At 39.9% G+C, this 23957-nt stretch overlaps 1 protein-coding gene across 2 annotated transcripts in view; it reads left to right on the forward strand.

The window, feature by feature from the left end:
• Nucleotides 1–23957, forward strand: part of LOC140209707 (monoacylglycerol lipase ABHD2-like) — a 91415-nt gene that overhangs the window by 10789 nt on the left and 56669 nt on the right. The window contains exons 2-3 of one of the 2 annotated variants that reach the window (XM_072278118.1): nucleotides 6288–6388; nucleotides 8607–8815. In XM_072278118.1, coding sequence (XP_072134219.1) covers nucleotides 8610–8815 — 206 coding nt within the window. In that variant the 5' untranslated portion in view covers nucleotides 6288–6388; nucleotides 8607–8609. Of the gene's footprint in view, nucleotides 1–6284; nucleotides 6389–8606; nucleotides 8816–23957 lie in introns of both variants that reach the window. The other variant, XM_072278117.1, reaches the window with a different exon arrangement.

The following is a 23957-nucleotide window of genomic DNA, read 5'->3' on the forward strand; positions in this document are numbered from 1 at the left end:
GTTTCCTCTTCTTACACTCATACAGAAGTGGGCAGTTTTCAGAAGAAACTGATGTCTGCTTGGTGTAAAGTTTATATTGCTTATACATCTTTAGGGAGCGGTGTCTGAGAAAGGCGGCGTCCATTATTAAGGACCTCCAGCACCCTTTTGCCCTTCATGCCCTTTTCTCACTGTTACCATCAGGTAGGAGATACAGAAACCTGAAGGCACATACTCAGCAATTCAGGAACAGCTTTTTCCCCTCTACCAACCGATTCCTAAATGGACATTGAAACTTTGGACACTACCTCACTTTTTTTTAATATACAGTATTTCTGTTTTTGCACATTCTTTTAAATCTATTCAATCTATGCAATTGATTTACTTGTTTATTTATTATTATGTTTTTTTTCTCTGTCTGTGCTAGATTATGTATTGCATTGAACTGCTGCTGCTGCTAAGTTAACAAATTTCACATCACATGCCGGTGATAATAAACCTAATTCTGATTCTACTGTATGTCTGGTCTAGATGTTTCAAGCACTTGTGAGATTGAAAATCAGTTTAAAAAATTCATTTTTCTTATTTTTAATCCACCTTCCACATGTGTTTTTAATTGCTGAACTACAGACTTAATCATAGTGTTGCTTTTAATATCTTATAGGGAATTTGGTTGTATACAGACTTTGTCATGGATAGCATCATAGGGCACTGCAGCACAAAAATAGTCTCTCCTGCTTAAGATGGTGCCAAGCTGTGCTGTCAGTCAAGGTCATGGCTCAGACCTCGTTGCTCTTTACGTTTGTAGAGATGGCTTTGAGGACAGCACGGAGACTTAGGAGTCTGTTTAGAGCTTAGGATCAGAGAGCACAGAGAGTTGTAGGTCAGGGGTAGTAAATGCAGAGTTAGGGGCAAGAGCTGGATTTTGGAATGTTACAGGGTTGAAAGGCAGCGATTTCCAGGGGTTGGTTGGCCGGCACTGAGTACGAAGACCAGCGATCCCTGTAGTCAAGGACTGGGGTCAGTGGGCCCTGAGGACAAGGGATTGTAATCTCTGAGGTTGGCAAGACTCAGGGTAGGAGGTCTGTGTGTAGGAGTAGGAAAGGGTGTGGTTTGTTGTTATTGTATTTGCCTTGTCGTACATTGGCTGTGTGTAGTTCTGCTGAACATTGTGGGCATGCTGTGTTGGCAAGGAAGCATGGTGACACTTGCGGGCTGTCCCCAGCACACTTTCAGACTATGTTGGTTGTTAACACAAACAACACATTTCACTGTATTTTTCGATATGCATGTGACTAATAATCTAATCTGTTTCAATTCCTTTGAGTCATCTAGTCCATGCCAACCTAGTCTTCTGCTTGGTCTTTCTGCACCTGGACCAAAGCTCTCCATATCTCTCTCATCGACATAACCTATCTAAACTTATATTAAATGTTAGTAATGAACTTGCATCTACTGCTTCCACTGGTAGCTCACTCCACACTGAGAAAAAGACTTTTCTACAGATGTATTGAGAGCATTTTGACTGGTTGCATCACAACCTGGTATGGAGCCTCCAGTGCCCAGGATTGCAAGAGGCTGTAGAGGGTTGTAGACTCTAGACAGCTCTATCATGGGCACAACACTCCCCATCATGAGGACATCTTCAAGAAGTGCTGCCTTAAGAAGGTGGCTTCCATCACTAATGCTGAGGATTACAATGCTGAGGATGTTCTACGAAACTGTGGTGGCCAGTGCGATCATGTTTGCTGTTGTGTGCTGGGGCAGCAGGCTGAGGGTAGCAGACACCAACAGAATCAACAAACTCATTCGTAAGGCCAGTGATGTTGTGGGGATGGAACTGGACTCTCTGACGGTGGTGTATGAAAAGAGGATGCTGTCCAAGTTGCATGCCATCTTGGACAATGTCTCCCATCCACTACATAATGTACTGGTTGGGCACAGGAGTATATTCAGCCAGAGACTCATTCCACCAAGATACAACACAGAGCGTCATAGGAAGTCATTCCTGCCTTTGGCCATCAAACTTTACAACTCCTCCCTTGGAGGGTCAGACACCCTGAGCCAATAGGCTGGTCCTGGACTTATTTCCTGGCCTAATTTACATATTACTATTTAATTATTTATGGTGCAACTGTAATGAAAACCAATTTCTATGACTATGACTAAACAGCCTCACCATCTGAAACATGCCATGATGAAAATGTTTTAACAATACAGATGCTGTGTCTGAAATAAAAACAGAAAATGCTGGAACAACTCAGCTGGTCAGGGAACATCTCAGGAGCTAAAAGACTGTTCCATTTCATTCCCCCCTCTTCCACCCACCCACCCATCTTACCCCTCACCTACACTCACCTGTTGCCTGACAGCTGGTACTCTTTGTCCTCCCCTCAACTTCTTTTTCTATTTTTCTGCCCCCTGCTTTTCTCATTTCTGATGAAAGGTCTCGGCCCGAAACACCAACTGTTTCCCTTCATAAATGCTGCCTGACTTGCTGAGTTCCTCCAGCATTTTGTGTGTGTTGCTCAAGAATGTATTGTGTCATGGTTGAGGCCTAAAGCTGTAAATAATAAGAGCAATGGAAATGGAGTGTGAAAAATTATTTCCAAATCAATCAAGTACTTCAAGGATTTTATTAAATTGGAACTGAATTTGGGTTGTCAGTGAGAGGTACTTGTTTGGCAGTTCTTCCTTTCCTTGCTGCCATTCTTTCTTAAGTCCCTGAAACATGCTATCTATAAGATGATGACTCATGGTGTTCCACAGTGACTATTTAGTGACTAATGATGTTCCACAGGAATCTGTTCTGCGACCCTTGCTCAACGTATTTTTTGTAAATGATTTGGAAGTGGAGTGGTGAATTACTAAATTTGCAGATGCCACAGAGGTTGGAGGTGCTGTGGTTAGTGTGGAAGGTTGTTATAGGGTACAATGGGACATAGGATGCAGAGTTGGGTGGGAAGTGGCAGATGGAGATCAATTTGGAAAGGTGAAGTTATACAGTTTGGAGTTCTGGTTTTATTCCTCAGGGGTTTCCTATGTGTAGATTGAGAGCACACAATTTTCTTACTATTTAAATAAGTTGCCGATGTTGAGATGAATTACCCCCAAAGTAAATAGTGAAGTTGGATGATGAGTAATTATAGTAAAAGGAGAAGGAAACGAGAAGTCTGAGTAGAAAAGGAGTCAGAATTTTCCATGGGAAATGGATGGGGATCTATCAGTGCAAACTTGTCCATTCATAATGTGGTACAGTGTGGAATCAGGGCCTTGATCCACCAAGACCACGTCGACCATCAGCATTTACACAAATACCATTTAATTCCAATCACATTCTCATTGGCCTTGTTGTTGTATGCCCTGTTTGCCAATGGTACTTTACTCCCATGATTTCAAATTATATTGTAAGGCAGTTAGCCACTTGGCTTAACACTCCTTGCAATTCACCAGCCTTGCTTTATATAATGGTGTTAGAGAGTTTGTTGACCCTGTAGAATTTTCTCTATTTCTGCAGAAATATGACCTAAAGTATGACCAGATCTTCACTCAAGTCCTAAAACTAGATAAAGAGAACCCAATTAAACAAGTAACACAAAAAACATAATACTTGTTCATTGATTTATTGAGAAAAATGATCCAATATTACATGTATTTGTTGGAAAAAGTATTAGAGCCTTTGCTTTCAGTAACTGGTGTCACCCCCTTGGAAGCATTAACTTCAACTAAACACAAACGGTAATTGTTGATCAGTCCTGCACATCAGCTTGGAAGGATTTTAGGCCTTTTCTCCTTACAAAACTGTTTCAACTCTCGGATGTTGGTGGGCTTCCTTGCATGAACTGCCTGCTTCAGGTCCTTCTACAACAGTTCTATAGGATTAAAGTCAGGACTTTGACTCAGCCATTCCAAATTACAATATTCTTCTTTTTAAACCATTCTGTTGTTGATTTACTCTTGTCTTTTGGGTCATCGTCTTGTTGCATTAGCCAACTTATATTAAGCTGTCCAGGCCTTGAGGCAGTAAAGCAGCCCCAAACCATGATGCTCCTTCTACCATGCTTCACAGTTGGGATGAGGTTTTGGTGTGGGTGTACAGTGTCCTTTTTCCTCCAAACATAGCAATGTGCATTTCTGCTAAAAAGTTCTTTGGTCTCATCTGTCCACAGAACATTGTCCCAGAAAGGTTGTAGAATATCCAGGTGGTCTTTTGCAGCAATGCTTTTGGAGTAACTGTTTCCTCCATGGTGTCCTTCCATGAACGCCATTCTTGTTCAGGGTTTTTCTTAAGTGGACACATGAACAGAGACTTTAACAAGTTCTAGAGATTTCTGCAAGTCTTTTGCTGTTACCCTTGGTTCTTTTTTTTTTAACCTCCTTTAGCACTGCACATTGTGCTCCTGCGGTGACCCTTGCAGGACGCCCAGTCCTAGGGAGAGTAGCCTCCATTTGTAGACAGTTTCTCTTACTGTGGACTGATGAACACTTAGGTCTTTAGAAATGCTTTTGTAACTTTTTCCAGCAACTCTACAAATCTTCTTCTAAGGTTCTCTGAAAGTTGTTTTGATTGAGGCATGGTGCACATAAACAGATCTTTCTTGAGAAGACCAGGTTCTGTCAGTAACCTGACTTTGTGGGGCAACTCACACCTCCAATCCCATCTCATTCATTGGAACTTTTGACTCCAAATAGCTTTTGTAGAAGGCATTACCTCAGAGGCTCACATACTTTTCCAACAAATGCGTGTAATATTGGATCATTTTTCTCAATAAGTGAACAAATGGACAAGTATCATGTTTGAAGTAGAGAAAATTCTACAAGGTTCACAAACTTTCTAGCACCACTGTATGTTTAAGTGTCTGTGTTTACACTCCCCATTGGATTCAGGTCACCTTGCTTCATCTCATCTTTGTTAATACAACCACTTACTATTTTTTCTGCCTTAAGCTTCCTCTGAAATACATCTGTGCTACTCACTTTAGTTACTATGAAGAAGAATTTCTATGTAAGAAGTATTCAAAACTGCATTTCTGTATTTATGATCCACTAAGGACCCAGAGGTCCTTCCGCAGTTGTACAGGGCCCTGGTGAGACCACACCTGGAGTATTGTGTACAGTTTTGGTCTCCAAATTTGAGGAAGGACATTCTAGCTAGTGAGGGAGTGCAGCGTTGGTTCACGAGGTTAATTCCCGGGATGGCGGGACTGTCATATGTTGAAAGATTGGAGCGACTGAGCTTGTATACACTGGAATTTAGAAGGATGAGAGGGGATCTGATTGAAACATATAAGATTATTAAGGGATTAGACACGCTAGAGGCAGGAAACATGTTCCCGATGTTGGGGGAATCCAGAACCAGAGGCCACAGTTTAAGAATAAGGGGTAGACCATTTAGAACGGAGTTGAGGAAAAACTTTTTCACACAGAGGGTTGTGGTTCTGTGGAATGCTCTGCTTCAGAAGGCAGTGGAGGCCAATTCTCTTGATTCTTTCAAGAAAGAGTTAGATAGAGCTCTTAATGATAGCGGAGTGAAGGGATATGGGGAGAAGGCAGGAAAAGGGTACTGATTGTGGATGATCAGCCATGATCACAGTGAATGGTGGTGCTTGCTCGAAGGGCTGAATGGCCTACTCCTGCACCTATTATCTATTGTCTATTTCATGTTGATAGCCCTCCTTAACTGTTCAATCTCACTGACCTTGATCAGTAACATTGACCTATTCCTCTTGGCCTCTCTTGTGACTCACATTTATAAATAGTCTTTTCAACAGTTCTGCTACTGCCCCTGATTCTGCTTAAATATAACTCCAACTTAAAGTAGCTACCCATTTTAAAGGTACCCTGTGAATGCATGTTTTTGTTAGAGAGCCATAAATATAGCTCATTATATAATGCATTGCACTGGACTCCCAAATTCTTGAAATATGAAAGAAATCAGTAATAGTTCATGTGTGCAAGAGCAGTTTTCCTGAGGTGTATAGTGTTGGCAACAAGAAGAGTGATGGAGTAACGACAGCTGAAGCACCTTTGATGTTCCAGATGGAGCTAGAATTTACAAGCTGATGGGATAACTGAGAGTTAAAAATAGCAATGTAAATTTAGTGAAGAAGTCAGTCTGTGACGGATTGTCTTCATCGTGATTCATCTAAAACGGAATTATTTTCCAATAGGTGCAAATGGTATGTTTGTTATGATGTGAATTTTATGTGAAACCCTATTTATTGCCTTGTTTTTGCAATTTATTAGATCTTTTTAACCTCAGACCATTTATGCCTATACATATATTAAAGTACCTTTTGTTTTAGTAGGTTGGCAGTCAGAAGTCCAAATCCTGTTACTTGAAGAGAACCATTTTTTCACCACTATTCTGATAACTGATTTTGCCTTTGATCAGTGGCTAGCTTAATTGGTAAGTTCTTGTTTCTCTTTAATTTTCTTATTTTTACTTTGTGTTGTGAAAGTGAATTATTGCAAAGATGGGAAAAGTGGTTTAAAGGTTATGTAATCGCTCTGCCATGCAACTCGAATCCATGCTTGAACCTCATGTAATGGAAGTGGGCTTCTCCTAGAAATGTGCTTATGATTGTTTTTAACATTGGTGATTCGAGGTAATAACTAACCCCCTAATGTAACAGAAGAAAGGCAAGTTAGTGTTTTTTAGGGCCCCTGAGATTGGTAAGATTACTAATAACTTGTTCATAACTGTCACTTAGAGCAAATTGAATTATATTATCTTATAAGTCAAGATGGACTGCTTTGTCTCAGCAAATTGCGGTGTGAAAAATTATCATTGTAGACATTTGGAACTTTCTGTGACTGTCTCTGAATTATATGCAGGTCTGCAAATTTGTTTTGATTTTCTCCTCTCAAAGAATGACTCAATTTACCGTATGTAGTATTGTGCTTGGGAAATGCTGGCTAAGTATAGAATCAGAATCAGGTTTATTATTACTGGCATGTGTCGTGACATTTGTTAATTTAGCAGCAGCTGTTCAATGCAATACATAATATAGAAGGAGAAAGAATAGTAATAAAAATAAGTAAATCAATTATATAGTATACATATAATGAATAGATTAAAGACATGCAAACACAAATAACATATATTAAAAAGGTGAGGTTCTGTTCACAGGATCCATGTCCATTTAGGAATTGGATGGCAGAGGGGAAGAAGCTGTTCCTGAATTGCCAGCGCATCATCCTCTGTAACTTTAGCTACTTCCCTTCCCCTTCCCCCCACTTTCTTATTCCTGGCTTCTCCTCCCTTTTTCCAGTCTTGATGAAGGGTTTCAGTCAAAATGTCAGCTTTTTTTTCCCCTCCATTGATGCTGTCAGACCTGCTGTGCGCTACCAGTATTTTAAGTGCATTGCTTTGGATTTCCAGCATCTGTAGAATCTCTCCTGTTCATCAAATCCAACTGATTCCTCTGTAGTTGTTTCTCCCCAGGAACTAAATATTCATTTCTCGCCTGTCACCACACAGATCACTTCTAAGGAACTATTTTGTGTTAACTAGAACCAAGTAAATTGATTTGAGTTGGGCAGTTAGCAGTCTTGTACCTAAAGCATAATGCCAATGTATTTCAAAGATTTGAACTATTTTTATGGTGTCAGTTTTATGAGAGGTGTGTTGGCATTCATCTGCCTCAAAGGAGAATGGGTGATGATCATCATCACAAGCTTGAGCGGAAGGTATGGAGATCCTGAGATGCCCAGTCATCAAGATCCCCCTCTCAGCCTCACCAATGTAGTCCAGAGAAAAGTTTATGAAGCAATAGGTTTGGCACCAGCTTGGCTGCAGAAACTGCCAGAAGGATGTTCAATAACATCCAGCCGCCTTAGTGTAGTGTAGTGGGTGGTGCTCTAGATCCACTCTGGATTTGCTGTCTGGGTTTACTCCCATAGCCTTTATCTCTCCCAAGGCTGCCCACAAGGCAATAGGACTTTTAACCCATAGCTGAGGATCTGGTTCATAAGCACCAGGGCGTGTCCACATACTGGTGGGCCTGCATGCTTCGTGTGCAGGGATCAGACCTCATCCCCATCCTCTGTAGCCTGAGTCCAAAAGGAGTTCAGTTTCCGTGTGTTGCCAGTGAGGAGGTACTGCATGAGGTTTACTGTTGGAGAGACTATGTACTGGCATGGAGAGGCTTACACATTCAGCTGTCCTTTTTGCAAAACTGCTAGCCAGCAGTGGAAGCTGAAAGTAAGAGTGACAATCACTACCCATTACACTACCACACTAGATGGGTCACAACAACCATTTTGAGGTATACCATGAGAGGTATAGGTCGGGATATTGCAAGCAGACTCTTTCCACTGAGGTTGGGTGAGACTAGATGTAGAAGTTAAGGGTGAAAGATAAATTTTTTTCAGGGGAACCTGAGGGGGATCTTCATTCAAAGGGTAGAACGAGTCTAGTTCAAGCTGCCGGCGGAAGTGGTACTGGTTTCATTGCAACATTTAAGAGTAGTTTGGATAAGTTCATGGAGGGCTATGGTTCAGGTGCGGGTTGCTGGGACGAGGCAGAATAATAGTTGGGCATAGATTAGATGGGCTGACGGGCCTGTTTCTATGCTGTAATGCTCAATGACTCTATAATCATTTTTTAAAACTAATACCTACAGGTAATGATGGCAGACTCTGAAAGTGTAAGGATTGCTCCAGAAATGCCAGCCATGTTTGATGGGATGAAGCTGGCTGCAGTAGCTGCAGTGTTGTATATCATTGTAAGATGTCTGAATCTTAAGAGCCCCACTGCTCCTCCAGAGCTGATGTTCCAGGACACCCCACTGACTCGATTCTTGCTGAAATCATGCCCACTGCTGACCAAAGAGTAAGTAACTTAATTGCATTTCCATTATATGTAGGTGTACAACAGTTACGTGTGTTGTTAAAAGCCCAATGCCTTAATTTGAAAGACTCTTCAATGCACATGATTGAATTTTTGTTGCAAGGAAATTGCTATTAAACTGCCTCCTACCTAGATCTGATAACACTAATCATTACATTTTTCAGTTAACTTGTGATGCAAAGTACAAATATTTCTAGTTCAACTCTTTTTTTTGCCCCTGCTGGCTTTATTTAATATTTGGCAAAATCAGGTGTGATTAGTTTTTTAAAAAAAGTTCAGTCAAATGAAGACCTTCTGGTCTCGAAGGTCCAATTAAATTGCAATTTATGATAATACCAATTCGCTCATATTCCAAGTTGTATTAACTTACTACTGTGTACCATTGTTAACGAGCTAATGACTATTACATCACTGATCATATAATAATGCCAATTTGCGCACATTCCAAGTTGTATTAACTTATTAATGTGTACCATTGTCAATGATGTAATGACTATTACATCACTGACCAGCACTTTCCACAAGCAACTGGGATTGAACATCTCTTTATAAAAGTGTTTTAAAATCCACAGACAACATTTTTTAACTGCTTGTGCTAATTTTATCAAAATTTAAATGATTTTTTTCCAAGTTTGCAATTGTGCTTTTTAGATTTTATCTGCAAAAGCTAGTAAAATACATGGCTAAATGTAGAATAACATGTTTCTTTTGACAAGTGAACAATTGAGATCATGCTACATGAAATACCAATGTATAAATTTTAAACTACTAAGTTATTGCAATTATCTGAATCATAAAATGTTGATAACTGCCATTGATATGTGTAAAGAAGGGAGCAATTTTGAGTTTGAAGTATATCTTTTCATTCGAGCAGTTCTGTTGATCTGTGGCACTTCCAGTAATATGTTCCTTACAGTTATAATTTTCAGGAATTCCTTGGGAGAATATCTAATAATTTTCCCAAAGTTTAGTGTGTACTGACAAAAGCCGGCACAATTGATTACTTGGGATCTTGTTGAATGATTATGTAATTCACTTTTACATAACGTATCCAAAATGCTGGAAGGAGCTCAGAAGGTCAGGCAGCATTCATGGAAAGGAATAAGCAGTCAACATTTTGCCCTGAGGCCCTTCATCAAGACTCTTACATGCTGATGCAGGGTCTCAGCCAAAATGTTGACTGTTTATTCCTTTCCATACATGCTGCCTGACCTGCTGAGTTCCTCCAGCATTTTGTGTGTGTTGATCTGGATTTCCAGCCTCTGCAGAATGTCTTGTGTGTAGGATTCATCTGTAAGTATTGGGGTTTGTGGATCATGGATATGGAAATTCTTTTCAAGGGGTTTAATTGCAATAAACTTGAAAGCACATCCTTTGGAAGTTCAGAATGAGTGAACTTATGTTTTTTGGTCGAAAGCAGTCCTGCTGGTCATTTACTAATACAAGGATATTAAGAAACTTTGAAGATAAGCTTGCAGTTTGTTGATTTCAGTTTCAGCAGAGCAATAGTTCAACATTTACTGGCTGCAGTAATATTGATAATGGAAGCATTTTCCTTTGACACAGAGCAAATGATATACAAATCATGCTAGGGCTGTTAACAATCAGTATCACATCAAAATTTATAATTTAAGACTTATTTAAATGTAGTATATTAATAGACCTTTCATAAAGACGTATTAGACTATGCCAGGTCTCCTCTTAACCATTTTGACAGCAATGTTTTTATTTAATAAATTTTAACTTTTTATCTCTATTTAATTTATGTTCTGCTTTTTCAATAAAATATCATAAAAAGTGCAGATATAAGTTATAAATTAAAACCTTGAGGTCCTTAATTTTAACTTGAAATGTCAAACTGATGTGAGGTAAAATGGTCACCACCTGAGCCATACTGATCCTGTGTTGTCCCAACTTACATTAAACCCATAAAATTATAAGACATAGGAGCAGAATTAGGCCACTCGGCCCCTCGAGTCTTCGCTGACATTCCATCATGACTGATTTATTATCCCTCTCAACCCCATTCTCTTGGCTTCCCACCATAACCTTTAATGTTCTGAATACATTACTGGTGTCCATTTTATGACTTTTTTTTTTCTCCTTTGTTTCTTTTGACAAGTGAACAGTTGAGATCGCGCCACAATAAATACGGATGTATAGATTTTGAATTATATAGTATAGTATAGTATAGTATAGTCATACTTTATTGATCCCAGGGGAAATTAGTTAAATTGGAATTACCAAATTATTGCAAAATTATCCAAATTTTAATATCCCTATGATTTTGGGACAGTGCCATTCTTCGCAGTGGCAAACTTGTAAATTTGTCAGGATGGTCTTTGTTCAGCAGAATGAGTGCCTCATGTTCGCAAATTTCCTCTAGCCCTCCACTCCTTTGCCAAAAGGCCTGGTACCCACTTGACATTCTCCTTTTCACAGCAATAGACATCAATAGCTGTTTGTGTCAATACCCATATTATATCAATCATTGGAAATGACATTTGTTTACTTTTTAACATTCATTGTTCTGCTATAATTCTCAAGGGCCTTTATTATAGGAAGACATAGGCAAAAATTGCCTTTGATATTGAGGCTAAATGGAGATTGATGAGGCGAATGTCAAGGAAAGGTTTAATGTAAGGGAGATTTCAAGGGGGGGGGTGGAATTCCAGAGTTTAGAATTCGATTGCTAACAGTGGAACAAACTAAGTGGAGGGCAGACAAGAGGCTGCAAAGATATGGGAGGTTATTGTGCTGGAGAATATTCTAGAATTAGATGGGGTGAGGACAAAGATAATTATAAAATTAAGATGGCAAAAATTATTTCTCAAATGAACATTGTTCTGTTGAAATGGAATCAAACTCTTTACCTTTTAAAAATGGATTGAGACTAGCTAGTATTAACATTGATTGAATCTTCTCTATTAAATAAATGTTAGCTCTGTAGGCCTGACTGGAGAGACTTGCAGACAGAAGTGGATTGTATTTCATTTGTCTGACTGCGTCAGATTGGATTTCATTTGCCCAACTGATTCAGGAACTTAAATCCTACACCCAGCTGCTCAGCCATTTTCTGTAGTATATTTAAATACTGAAGAGAGACAACTGGCCTTCTTGAATGGGAAGTTTAACATCACAGTTTTGTGGGATATAAAAATTAGTTTGGTGAATTCAATTATGTTTCCGTGAGATGCTGAGAAAGATAAACATAACAACACACATCAAATTTGCTGGTGAATGCAGCAGGCCAGACAGCATCTCTAGGAAGAGGTACAGTCGATGTTTCGGGCCGAGACCCTTCGTCAGGACTAACTGAAGGAAGAGCTAGTAAGAGATTTGAGAGGGGGAGGGGGAGATCCAAAATGATAGGAGAAGACAGGAGGGGGAGGGATGGAGCCAAGAGCTGGACAGGTGATTGGCAAAAGGGATATGAGAGGATCATGGGACAGGAGGCCCAGGGAGAAGGAAAAGGTGGGGGGGGGGGACCCAGAGGATGGGCAAGGGGTATAGTCAAAGGGACAGAGGGAGAGAAAGAATGTGTGTATATAAATAAATAATGGATGGGGTACGAGGGGGAGGTCAGGCATTAGTGGAAGTTAGAGAAGTCAGTGTTCATGCCATCAGGCTGGAGGCTACCCAGACGGAATATAAGGTGTTGTTCCTCCAACCTGAATGTGGCTTCATCTTTACAGTAGAGGAGGCCGTGGATAGACATATCAGAATGGGAATGGGATGTGGAATTAAAATGTGTGGCCACTGGGAGATCCTGCTTTCTCTGGCGGACAGAGCATAGGTGTTCAGCAAAACGATCTCCCAGTCTGCATCGGGTCTCGCCAATATATAGAAGGCCACATCTCTGAGTAAAAGATTTACCCCTGACATCTCCTCTGTACCTACTCCCCAGCACCTTAAACCTGTGTCCTCTTGTGGCAGCCATTTCAGCCCTGGGAAAGAGCCTCTGACTATCCACACAATCAATGCTTTTCATCATCTTATACATCTCTATCTGGTCACCTCTCATCATGTTCATTCTCCGTACCACTCCTTCCCTGATCTCTGTCTTTGGCTGTCTAAACTGATCCAGCGATGGCCTATCCGGAGATGAGAAACAGGATTTCATCTTTGAACTGGACACATAGCAGTCTTCATGACTCAATACTGAATCCAACAGTATCAGATAACTGCCCTTTTCTATTGCATTAGAGCCATCTAGTTCTGATACAAGCTCATCTACCTGAAATATTACCTGTTTTCTCTCTCCATGGCACTGCCAGACATTCTGGGTATTTCCAATATTCACCTTTGTTTCAGATTTCCAGTAACTCCTGTGTGTGGCATCACACAGTTCCAGCATGTTCTTTTGTTCCTTTTCTCTCTGTACTCATTCATCGATTACCCAGATAAGACTGAAAGGAATTTTGTTCCCCAGATAACTTCAGTCTCTACCCAGTCACAGACATTCTCTTTCCATGTATCACTGCAGCTTAAACCTGCATGTTTTCTCACTTTTTCCAGTTCTGATGATGGGCATTACCAAAAATGCAATTTCTCCTTCCACAGATACTGCTGTTTCCAGCATTTTGTATTGTTTAGATTTCCAGCATTTGAAGATTTTTCTTCAATTCCATCCATCTATCTCATGTCCTTTTATAATTTCATTCAGGCTTCTGGCTTTCAATGTTTTAACACAGTTGACATTCAACTGAACCTTGGAGTTTGGTCATATGTTACATTATGCCTTGTGATTAGCTTAACATGAATCACTGCAATGAGGCGGCTAAGAATGAATTGTGACTCTGGTAAAAGGAGGAAGGTTTTCAATTCTGGGGCTAGACAGAGATTTGCAAGGTGTAAGGGTAATATTTTTTGTTGAGGATTCAGCTAATATGCTTGAATAATGTCTGCCCCAAAAGGTGGCCATGCTGGTTGTATGTAATGTTCATGATTTTATTGATGGTGTTTTGACTTTAGGCCCAGGCAGTAGTGACAGAATTTAAACCCAGGGTTTAAATGAAGCTGATATTTTATTGAACAATGAGGATAATGGTATTAGGAAGCAATGTAAGGTAACACTTGTTACAAGAATCACTCCTTGTAATAATGATCAGTTAGATAGTAATACCGTAAATAAATGAGTATTTTCAGATTGAGTTTGATTTTTTTATTCTGTTCTAGGTTGGTTGTCAAATGAAATCCTACTGCTTGTTTTGATATTTGGTTGGTCACTTTTCCCATTCCCATTTACTCTAAAGGTTTTCTCCTCCTGATCTAACCAGAGTTATGATTCTATGAGTTGGCAGTGTTTTTAAATCTTATCCAACTCCGGTGCTGCCCAAGTATTTAGTTAAACTATCAATGCTATTTCTTCTGAATTTTTTTTAAATGGATGGAGCTGCATGACTGGTTTAGATCAGAATCTGGTTTGTTATCACTTGTGTATGTCATGAAATCTGTTATTTTGCAGCTGCAGTATAGCGAAAGTCATAAAAGTGACCATTAGTTACAAAAATGAATAATGCAAAAGAGGAATAGGAAGATCATGTTCATGGGTTTATGGACTGTTCAGGAAAATGAAGCCAGGGAGAAGAAGCTGTTCTGAAAAAGTTGAGTATGGATCTAAAGGCTGCTGTACCTCCACCCCGATGTTCAGAACATAAAGGGGGCACGTTCTGGCTGGCGATGGTGTTTAATGATTGCTGCTGCTGCCTTGAGGCACAATCTTTTGGAGGCTTCATGTTGGACTCTGATGCAAACAGAATGTTTTCCATAATGCATCTGTCGAAATTTCTAAGTATCTTTGGTGACATACCAAATCTCTTAAAGTCCCTAATAAAGTAGAGCTCCTGGTATGCCTTCTTTGTGATTTCTTCAAGTGTTGGGTCCAGGATAGATGTTGAGATAGTTGATGCCCCAGGAACTTGAAGCAGCTCACCCTTTCTAGCACTGACCCCTCAATGAGGACTTGTGGGTTTTCTTGTGTGTTTTCCTGACTTCATGCTCTTGAAGTCCACAGTCAGTTTGGTGGTCTTGATGACATCAACTGTGAAGTAGTTGTTGTGCCATCATTCAACTAGCCTGTTAATCAGTTCACAGATGAATTGGTTTCCTGAAACATGCTTTTTCTCTTTTCTGTAGAGTTAAGTTTTTCAGAACAGTCAAAGATGGGGTTCCTGAAGAAATCACTGTTAAGTGAATTCATTGCTATCTTGTGGTTGTAAATAGTTAATGATTTCACTGAAAGAATCTGGAGTATGCTTATATGGAGAATACATGTGTATATGAGAGATATTTATAGGTGGAGGTGTGAACTAAAAGCAATATAATTTTGTTTAACTTGTACAAGCATCTGTTTTAGTTGCTGCTATAATGGTAATGCGGTAAGATGTGGCAAATTTATTGTTTCAAAATCCAGTTCACAATCTGAGTATTTAATCAACGCTGAGAGGTGGATATATTTGAGAGTACTTTTCAGCTGGCAGTCCATGCCTTGTCAGGTGAATATATGCAGAAAAGGAAGTTTTGTAAATCTTGGGCATGAAACTTGCAGGGTGGAGGAGGGGTTGCTGGAGGAAGGCCACTGGAAATAAAAGGGAGTGTATTGTATCAGTCAAAAATTTTAATTTTGTTTTAATACCAGTTTCCTCTTGGTTTTGAACGAATCCTAAATTTAAATGCTGAGTTTTTGCTTGAATTTTTTTGTATATACTTCAGATATCATGAAAATGCTGCTTTAGATAGCCTGTGCCTAGGGAAATAAAATGTTGTCTTAAACATATGCAGTGGATTCTGGTTAATTGGGATACATTGGAACCAGTACATTTTGGACCAATTGAGCGGCTACCCCTGTTAACAGAAGTTTCTTGGAAATAGATAAAAAGATATAAAAAAAAAGACAGTCTACTATTTAACTGAATAACTAAGTACATAAAAAATCAGACAATACCAATTTTACTACTACAGTACTATAAAACTATGTTTTAGTTCCTAATAGTCATCGACAGAGAAATTCACCCAGTGTACACTGCTGTGTTTGTTTGATTGACTGTAAATGCACAAGTTCAACAGAGACATACCTTGTGCAGATAATGGACTTTAAAAGTCCATTTTTTAAAAGTCAAAATAAAAACAAAATTATCAAAAGTTACACACAACTGATGCTACTTAAAACTTGTTCACTCAAAGCATGGCGTTTTGTCTAATGAACTCATAACTGCATGTGATTGTTTGGGAACAGTCTCCTGTCCTACTTAAGTGGCTTAGTGGCCCAAATAAACAAAGGGAGTCGTGGCCATTTTTCGATTAGATTTTGTTCTTTAATAGTTGTCCCAAATAAGCAGCTGTCCCAATCAACCGAAGACCCAATTAACCGGAATCCACTTTAACTGGAATTTGCTTTAAGACTAAGCATTATTCATAGGTTTGCCATTGTTAAATCTTAGTTTGCAAAGTCTCAATTCTTCTAGGTTCTGAACTTTAAGGTTTGATAATATTCTCACTGCTGAAAATGTGGTTCCATGTTCACCTTTCACCCCATTAATGTTCTGGTTTTATGAGAAGAGGAGAGAGGGGTCATTGAGCTTTGTGATCTTTGAAAACTGTTGAGCCACGTCCCATACACCCGACTGAATGTTTAATATCCTTTGCCATTAACTTTATATATGTGTAATTTGAAGTGAACAAAATTATTTCCTGTTTGACCTTAGAATCATATAATTAAAGAGCTTGTCCCAGTTTTTTTAAAATCCCATAACATTTTGAGAAAATTACATTTTAATGCTGCCTTTAGTGACTTAACTAATGGCAACTTGGGTACTTTAATTACTGGAGTGGTTCAGCAGTAAACTAATTTCTAAAAAGTTGTGCTCTGCTGTAATTTTAATGGGATCATATAGAATTGCTTTCCTGTTGATGAAAACTTTTGGATGCATGTCTATGCAAAGAGTGTATGATGAGACCATGAGTAAAGAGTGAATGGCAAAAATGTTATGTAAAATGAAAAAATATGAAAACATTCAGCAGTTTTTCAAGCTCAAATCTTTTGAATGATCTTCATATGTCCAGAAGTTAGTGTTTTTATGTAATTATGGTTAGTGCATAAATGCTGAATTGAGGCATGAGATTCATCAGTGTAACTCTATATCACATTGTAACACCATCATGTACCAACCCTACTTTATTTAATAAATGGATGGGGCCTCATACAGTCTCCATGCAAGGAAATTAAAAGACATACCTAACTTTGGATAGCACTGCAGTTATTTTAAATTAACCTTAATTGCATTGCTTCTGTCAATAGTGCTTGATGCAGCATCTATTATTTAGTAAAGTAGAAGCTAATGTTCTTCCAGGTTGGCATAAATTAGAGACTTGAGATGACAAGCAGTTATTAGGTCTAAAATGGCCTGACATTCAGAGCCTACAATTTAAGCTGTTTCCTCAAATAGTCCTTGATACTGTGACTTCTAATGTTTCATGTAAAGTTACCTAATTTGCTTTTAATCTGATGGCTAGTGGTCAAAAGATAATGTAGAAGTTAATTTGTAAGGAAGTCTGTTAGTCATTTAAAGAATTTTAATGTCCCAGAGTCATACAACACCAGAGCAGGTTCTTTATGCCACTGTGTGCTTAAGGCTGCTTACCAAGTTAAGAGCCATGGTATTACAGGTAAGTTACTAGCATGGTTAGAGCATTGGCTAATTATTAGGAGGCAGCAAGTGGGAATAAAAGGATCCTTTTCAGATTGGCTGCCAGTGACTAGTGGTATTCTGCAGGAGTCAGTGTTGGGACCACTTCTTTTTATGCTGTGTATCAGTGATTTAGATGACGGAATAGGTGGTTTTGTTGCCAAGTTTGCAGATGATATGAAGATTGGTGGAGGGGCAGGTAGTGTTGAGGATACAGAAAGACTACAGAAGGACTTACACAGATTAGGAGAATGGGCAAGAAAGTGGCAAATTAAATACAATGTTGGAAAATGCATGGTCATGCACTTTGGTAAAATAAATAAATATGCAGTCTATTTTTCTAAATGGGGAGAAAATCCAAAAATCTGAGATGCAAGGGGACTTGGGGGTGCTTGTGCAGAACACCCCAAAGGTTAATTTGCAGGTGAAGTCAAGTCAGTGGTGAGGAAGGCAAATGCAATGTTAGCACTCATTTCAAGAGGTCTAGAATATAACAGCAGGGATGTGATGCTGAGGCTTTATAAAGTACTGGTGAGGCCTCACCTTGAGTATTGAGAACAGTTTTGGGCTCCTCATCTAAGAAAAGATGTACTGGCATTGGAGAGGGTTCAGATTCTGGGAGTGAAAGGGTTATCATATGAGGAATGTTTGATGGCTCTAGGCCTCTACTTGCTGGAATTTAGAAGGATGGGGGGGTGGGGTGGAATCTCATTGAAGCCTTTTGAATATTGAAAGGCCTAGACAGAGTAGATGTGGAAAGGGGGAGTCTAGGACAAGAGGGCACAGCTTCAGGATAGAGGGGCATGTATTTAAAACAGAGATGTGGAGAAATTTCTTGAGCCAGAGTGTGGTGAATTTGTGGAATTTTTTACCACAGGCAGCTGTGGAGGCCAGGTCATTGGGTATATTTAAGGTGGAGACTGATACGTTCTTGATTGGCCACGGCATCAAAACTAGCAGGGAGAAGGCCCGGGAGTGGGGCTGAGGAGGGGAGTAAAGGATCAGCCATGACTGAATGGCAGAGCAGACTCGATGGGCCAAATGGCCTAATTCTGCTCCGATGTCTAATGGTCTTATGGCCTTGCCAACCTTTTTTGCCCTTCCTCATTAATCCCATTTACCTACATGAGGTCAGTATCCTTCTAATCCTTGCCTATTTAAGTGTCTATCTAAATGCCTTTCAATTATTTCAGTACTGCCTCTGATATCATCCATTCTGTGTATAAATAAAACACAGTCCTCAGGTTCCTATGAAAACTCCACTTCATCTTAAACTTTATGCTCTCTTGTTTTTAATGCCTTTACTATGGAGAAAAAAATTTGGACTATCTACTCTATGTATGTCTCCCATAATCTTACTATTTTCAATCAGGTCTTATATATTTCTATCAGATAACAATTCACCTTCTGATTCCTTCTACTGAAGTGGATGATCTTTCACTTCTCCATATTAAACCCCATGTGCCAGGTTTTTACCCAATTGCTCAACCGTAGATGTTTTTTCTCTCTTTTAGCACAAGAGATTCTACAGATGCTGGAAATTTTGAACAACACACACAAAATGCTGGAGGAACTCAGCAGGCCAGGCAGCATCTGTCGAGGGGAATAAACAATTGATGTTTCGGTCTGAGATCCTTCATCAGGACTTGGAAAGAAAGGAGAATAAGCTAAAATGAGAGGGTGGTGGGGAAGGGAAGGTGTATTTTGGTAGGTGAAATCAGGTGAGGGAAGGTGGGTGGGTGACAGAGGGAGATGATAGGTGGATAAGGTAAAGGGCTCTTTTGTTTAGTCATTGGTTTAAAGAGCCAGTCTCATTGGAAGTGCTGTGGACTATTATTTTCATGTTGTTGAGTAATTTCATTGCTTTGTATGTACAGTAATCTTTTCCTGAAGAAGGGTCTTGGCCCAAAACATCAACTGTTTATTCCTTTTCATTGGTGCTGCCTGACCTACTGAGTTCCTCCAGCATTTTGTGTGTGTTGCTTTGGATTTCCAGCACCTGCAGACTTTCTCGTGTTTATGACTTTCTACTTCCAGTTAAAAAATGAATCTGCCATGTAAGGCACTACATCAGTTACAACAGTTCCCCTAAAACTTTCTTTGTGTGTTCCATCTGTTTCAGACATTTATGGTGGTGTGCACAAATTGTGCCTGAATTGCCAGTAGTATTTTTGTCTTGCATGGGTTTTGACCAGTGGTTAACTTAATGTTGAACTTTTCTAGGGAAAGGTAGCTCGAAACCTGTTAGTTTGCAAGTGTTTAGTGGGTAAATGCTAGATCAACAAATGAAGCAGCAGTAGTGAAGTTCATTATGGTTAGGCAAAAGTCAGCAGTTTTCTGGAAATAAAATCACATTTGACATCTGCGGACATGTTTGACATGTCTGATTTGTTTTGATAACTATAGACAGGTAAAAATATAAGAGCATAAGATATTGGAGCAGAATTAAGCCTTTTGGCCCATTGAATCTGCTCCACCATTCCATCATGGCTGACTTATTATCCCTCTCAACTCCATTCTCCTGCCTTCTCCACATAACGTTTGATGCCCTGACTAATCAAGAACTTATCAACCTTTAAATATACCTAATAACTTTGTCTCCACAGCTGTCTGGGGGCAGTGAATTCCATAGATTCACCAGTCTCTGACAAAAGAAATCCTCATCTCACTTATAATGGGTTGTCCTTGTATTCTGAGGCTGTGCTCTGTCTGTGGTCCTAGACCCTGCACTGTTGGAAACATCCTCTCCACCTCCACACTGTATTCGATTTGTCTTTCTGAGGCCTCCATTGGCTAGAGATGACCATGGATATTACGTCCTAGCTGTCTAGATACGCAAGCCTGAGGGGTATGATATGGAGAGCAAGCTCCCCTCTCCACGCAACTGATGAACCCAAAGGAACGGCAGAGACCGATACAGTTTGGTACCAGCAGCATCGCAGGAGTTGCCAGTTAGTATTGAGCTCAATGAGGGAGTGCCTTAGGGACTCCACCTCCGGATTTTTCCTTCGGGGTTTACTCCTGAAGCCTTCCCCATGAGTGGCTGTAGCTGCAAGGCAGCGGAGGTTTAAGATCAGAATTTTCCTTATCCTAGATGAGCTGCCAACCATGCCCGAAACAACTGCTTTTAAAGTGCCAGTAACCCGCCTTTGCCCCTTCTCCTGTCAGCGGAAACAGTTCCATCGGCCACATGTGAAGGCCAGGAGCTGAACTTGGTTCTCAGAGGCTATTGCGGTGCATGCCATTGGGAGCACTTAATAGGTCGTGGGAGCTTGTCCCCATTACCATCCCCAGTTATAAAAACCTTAAGAACTATATTCAATAGGCCTTTCAATATTCAATAGATTTCTTATTCTTCAAAACGCCAGCGAGTACAGGTCCAGAACCATCAAATGCTCCTCATATATTAATCCTTTCATTCTTGGGATAATTCTTGTGAACCTGTTCTGGCCTCTCTCCGATGACAGCACATCCTTTCTTAGATAAGGGGTACACAGCTGCTCACAAAACTCCAAAGCCTTATATAGTCTCAGCATTACATCCTTGCTTTTACGGAACTGTGCAGAAGTCTTCGGCGCCCTAGATTTTTTATATGAATTTTGTTTTAGATGTTTATTTTTTGTCTTCTACATCAGTATGTCAGTAAAAGAGCAAATTTTAGATTTCCAAACATTCGTTTTCCAAAAAATTAAATGTTGCAGAGAAATTTTTGTATTTTGTTAAAGAAAGTAACATACTAAGTAATAGACCACTTTTCAAATACAAATTTAATTACTTTGTAGGTATATAATCCAGAGCATGATTAAACAAAGACAACAAAATGATCAATTACATAGTTGAATGAACTAAACTGATTAACTGACACAGGAATGGGTGTAGAAGGAATCAAACTGGGTGAAGAACGAACATACTAAAGGGTGAGAGTGTGGCAAATGTGACAGTTTAACCTTCAAGTCATTAGTTTGTACACCATGGCAAGGGTGAGCTTAGCAACAAGACACAAGGTGGTCATCCTGCATCAGCAAGGCCTCTCTCAAGCAGAAATTTCGTGGCAGACAAGAGTTTCAAGAAGTACTGTCCAGGCCCTTTTGAAGAAGCACAAAGAACAGGCCAGGTTGAGGACCAGAAACAACAGTGGACAGCATGGAATCTGAGTGCAGCAGATGAGAAATGCAACAGACTGATGTCCCTTCTAAATTGGAAGAAGTCCAGCACTGCTTTCAGCTCTGTACTCACAGAAACCACTGGAACCCAAGTATACCCTTCTGCAGTCCAGAGAAGTCTTGTCAGAAGGGGTCTTCATGGAAGAGATGCTGCCAAAAAGCCTTTCCACTGAAGTTGAAACAAAGCCAAGAGACTCACCTACGCACAGAAACATAAGCACTGGGGTGCTGAACAATGGCAGCAGGTGCTCTGGACTGACGAGTCAAAATTAGAAATTTTTGACTCAAACAGGAAACTGTTTGTCTGTAGAAGAGCTGTTGAGCACTACATGGATGAGTGTCTGCAGCCAACAGTGAAGCACGGCAGAGGATCCCTATAAGTTTGGGCTGCATTTCTGCAAATGGAATTGGTTATCTGGTTAGAGTTAATGGAATCCTCAGTGCTGAGAATTACAAGCAGATTCTGATCTGTCACACAATACCATCAGGGAGGCATCTGATCGGACCCAACTTCATTCTGCAGTGGGACATTGACCCCAAACACATGGCCAAGATCATAAAAATCTATCTTTAGCAAAAAGAAGAACGAAGGTTCTGGAACAGATAGCCAGAAGCAAGCAAGACAGCCAAAGTCTGCAGGAGAACTTGACAAGTCTCCAAGATGCTTTGAACAACGTACCAGCAGATTTTCCTATAAAACTACATGACAGTGCGCCTAAGGGAATTGATGCAGTTTTAAAGGCAAAGGATGGTCACAACACATGTTTATTTGATTTATTTTTTTTTACTGGTTCCAGCTCTTTATAGTCATTTTTTTTGATATTTAGAAACTTTCATTTCATTACTTTTGAAGCATCTTCGCTTTACAATTTTTTTTAACTTGTGCTTCAGACTTTTGCACATTATTATATATTCTAATCTTATTGAAATGAATGCTAATATTGCATTTACCTTCCTTACCACCAGCTCAACCTGCAAGTTAACCTTTAGGGAATCCTGCACGAGGTCTCCCTAGTCTCTTTGCATTTCCCAATTTCTGAATTTGCTCCCCAATTAGAAAATAGTTTTCACTTTTATTCCTTCTATTAAAGTTTCTTTGACCATTCTCCTAATCTGTCAAAGTCCTTCTGCAGACTCCTGGCATCCTCAACACTACCTACCCCTCCACCTATCTTTGTATCATATGCAAACCTGGCCACAAAGCCATCAATTCCGTCATCTAAAGCATGTAACGTTAGGAGAAGCGGTAACAACACTGACACCTGCGGAACACCACTAATCACTGGCAGCTAACCAGGTCGGGCCCTCTTTATTCCCACTCTTTGCTTCCTGCCAGTCAGCCATGCCAGTATCTGTGCTAGTATTTTTCCTGTAATATTCTTGTTCTTGTTTAGCAGCCTCACGTTTGGCGCTTTGCAAAAGGTGCCGTGCAAAAGATAACTGAAAGTAAGAGTTTGTGGCGTTGGTGAAAGTTAACCATGAGATGAAGAATGTTTATCAGGAAATAAAACAAAGGTCATTTTTGGGTTGCTAAGTTGTTACTTGATGTGCAAAGTTCAGAGTAATTGACAATTAATTTTAATAACTGAAATGATAAAACAGTGTAATAAATTTAAATCTGCGGTCTGTACAAAGGTAGCTGGGAATAAGTTGCAAAGCACGCATGAATAGGTGGGTTGTTTGGGTAACAAGTTGGTATATGGAATATAACAGTAAGGACTGTTACTCCATTTTGATAGCGGAAATGTTTCTTTAAAATATAATTGTAAATAAAATGGTTCAGGAAGGCCTTTGTGTGTTCTTGTGTATTAACAGTACTTGAGGCAATGAAAATGGCGCTAGCGAACAACACAACCAAGGTCAACATGCTTCAGATAGTTCACAAAACTACTTCTTTCACTTCTGTTTACTTTGTCTTTTTCTTTCAAATATGATCCTGCTGCTGTTGGAGCCTGTTTTGGTGGCATGTTTTCAGGCTGACCGAGCGATCTGATACTTTGCTGTCTCTGAGGAGTTTCAATGAGGCTTTGAGTGAAGTGTGTGGCCTGGAGGCCAAGCAGCCTGAAGAAGGAGCACAAGCCCATGCTAGACTCTATTTCTCACCAATCCCGACGATTAAAGTGTTGAGCAAAATTGAAAACATCGAGGATGAGAAAGGAAGGTGAGCAGGTGCTCACCGCCGTCTACCTGTTGATGACGAAGAGGGACTCTCTCTCCTCCTTGCTTGCTGCTCCCAAAGGAAGGTCTCCGAATTTGGATAGTCTCTCTCATCCT

Source organism: Mobula birostris, chromosome 14 (genome assembly GCF_030028105.1).
Source record: "Mobula birostris isolate sMobBir1 chromosome 14, sMobBir1.hap1, whole genome shotgun sequence".
Taxonomy (NCBI): Eukaryota; Metazoa; Chordata; class Chondrichthyes; order Myliobatiformes; family Myliobatidae; genus Mobula; species Mobula birostris.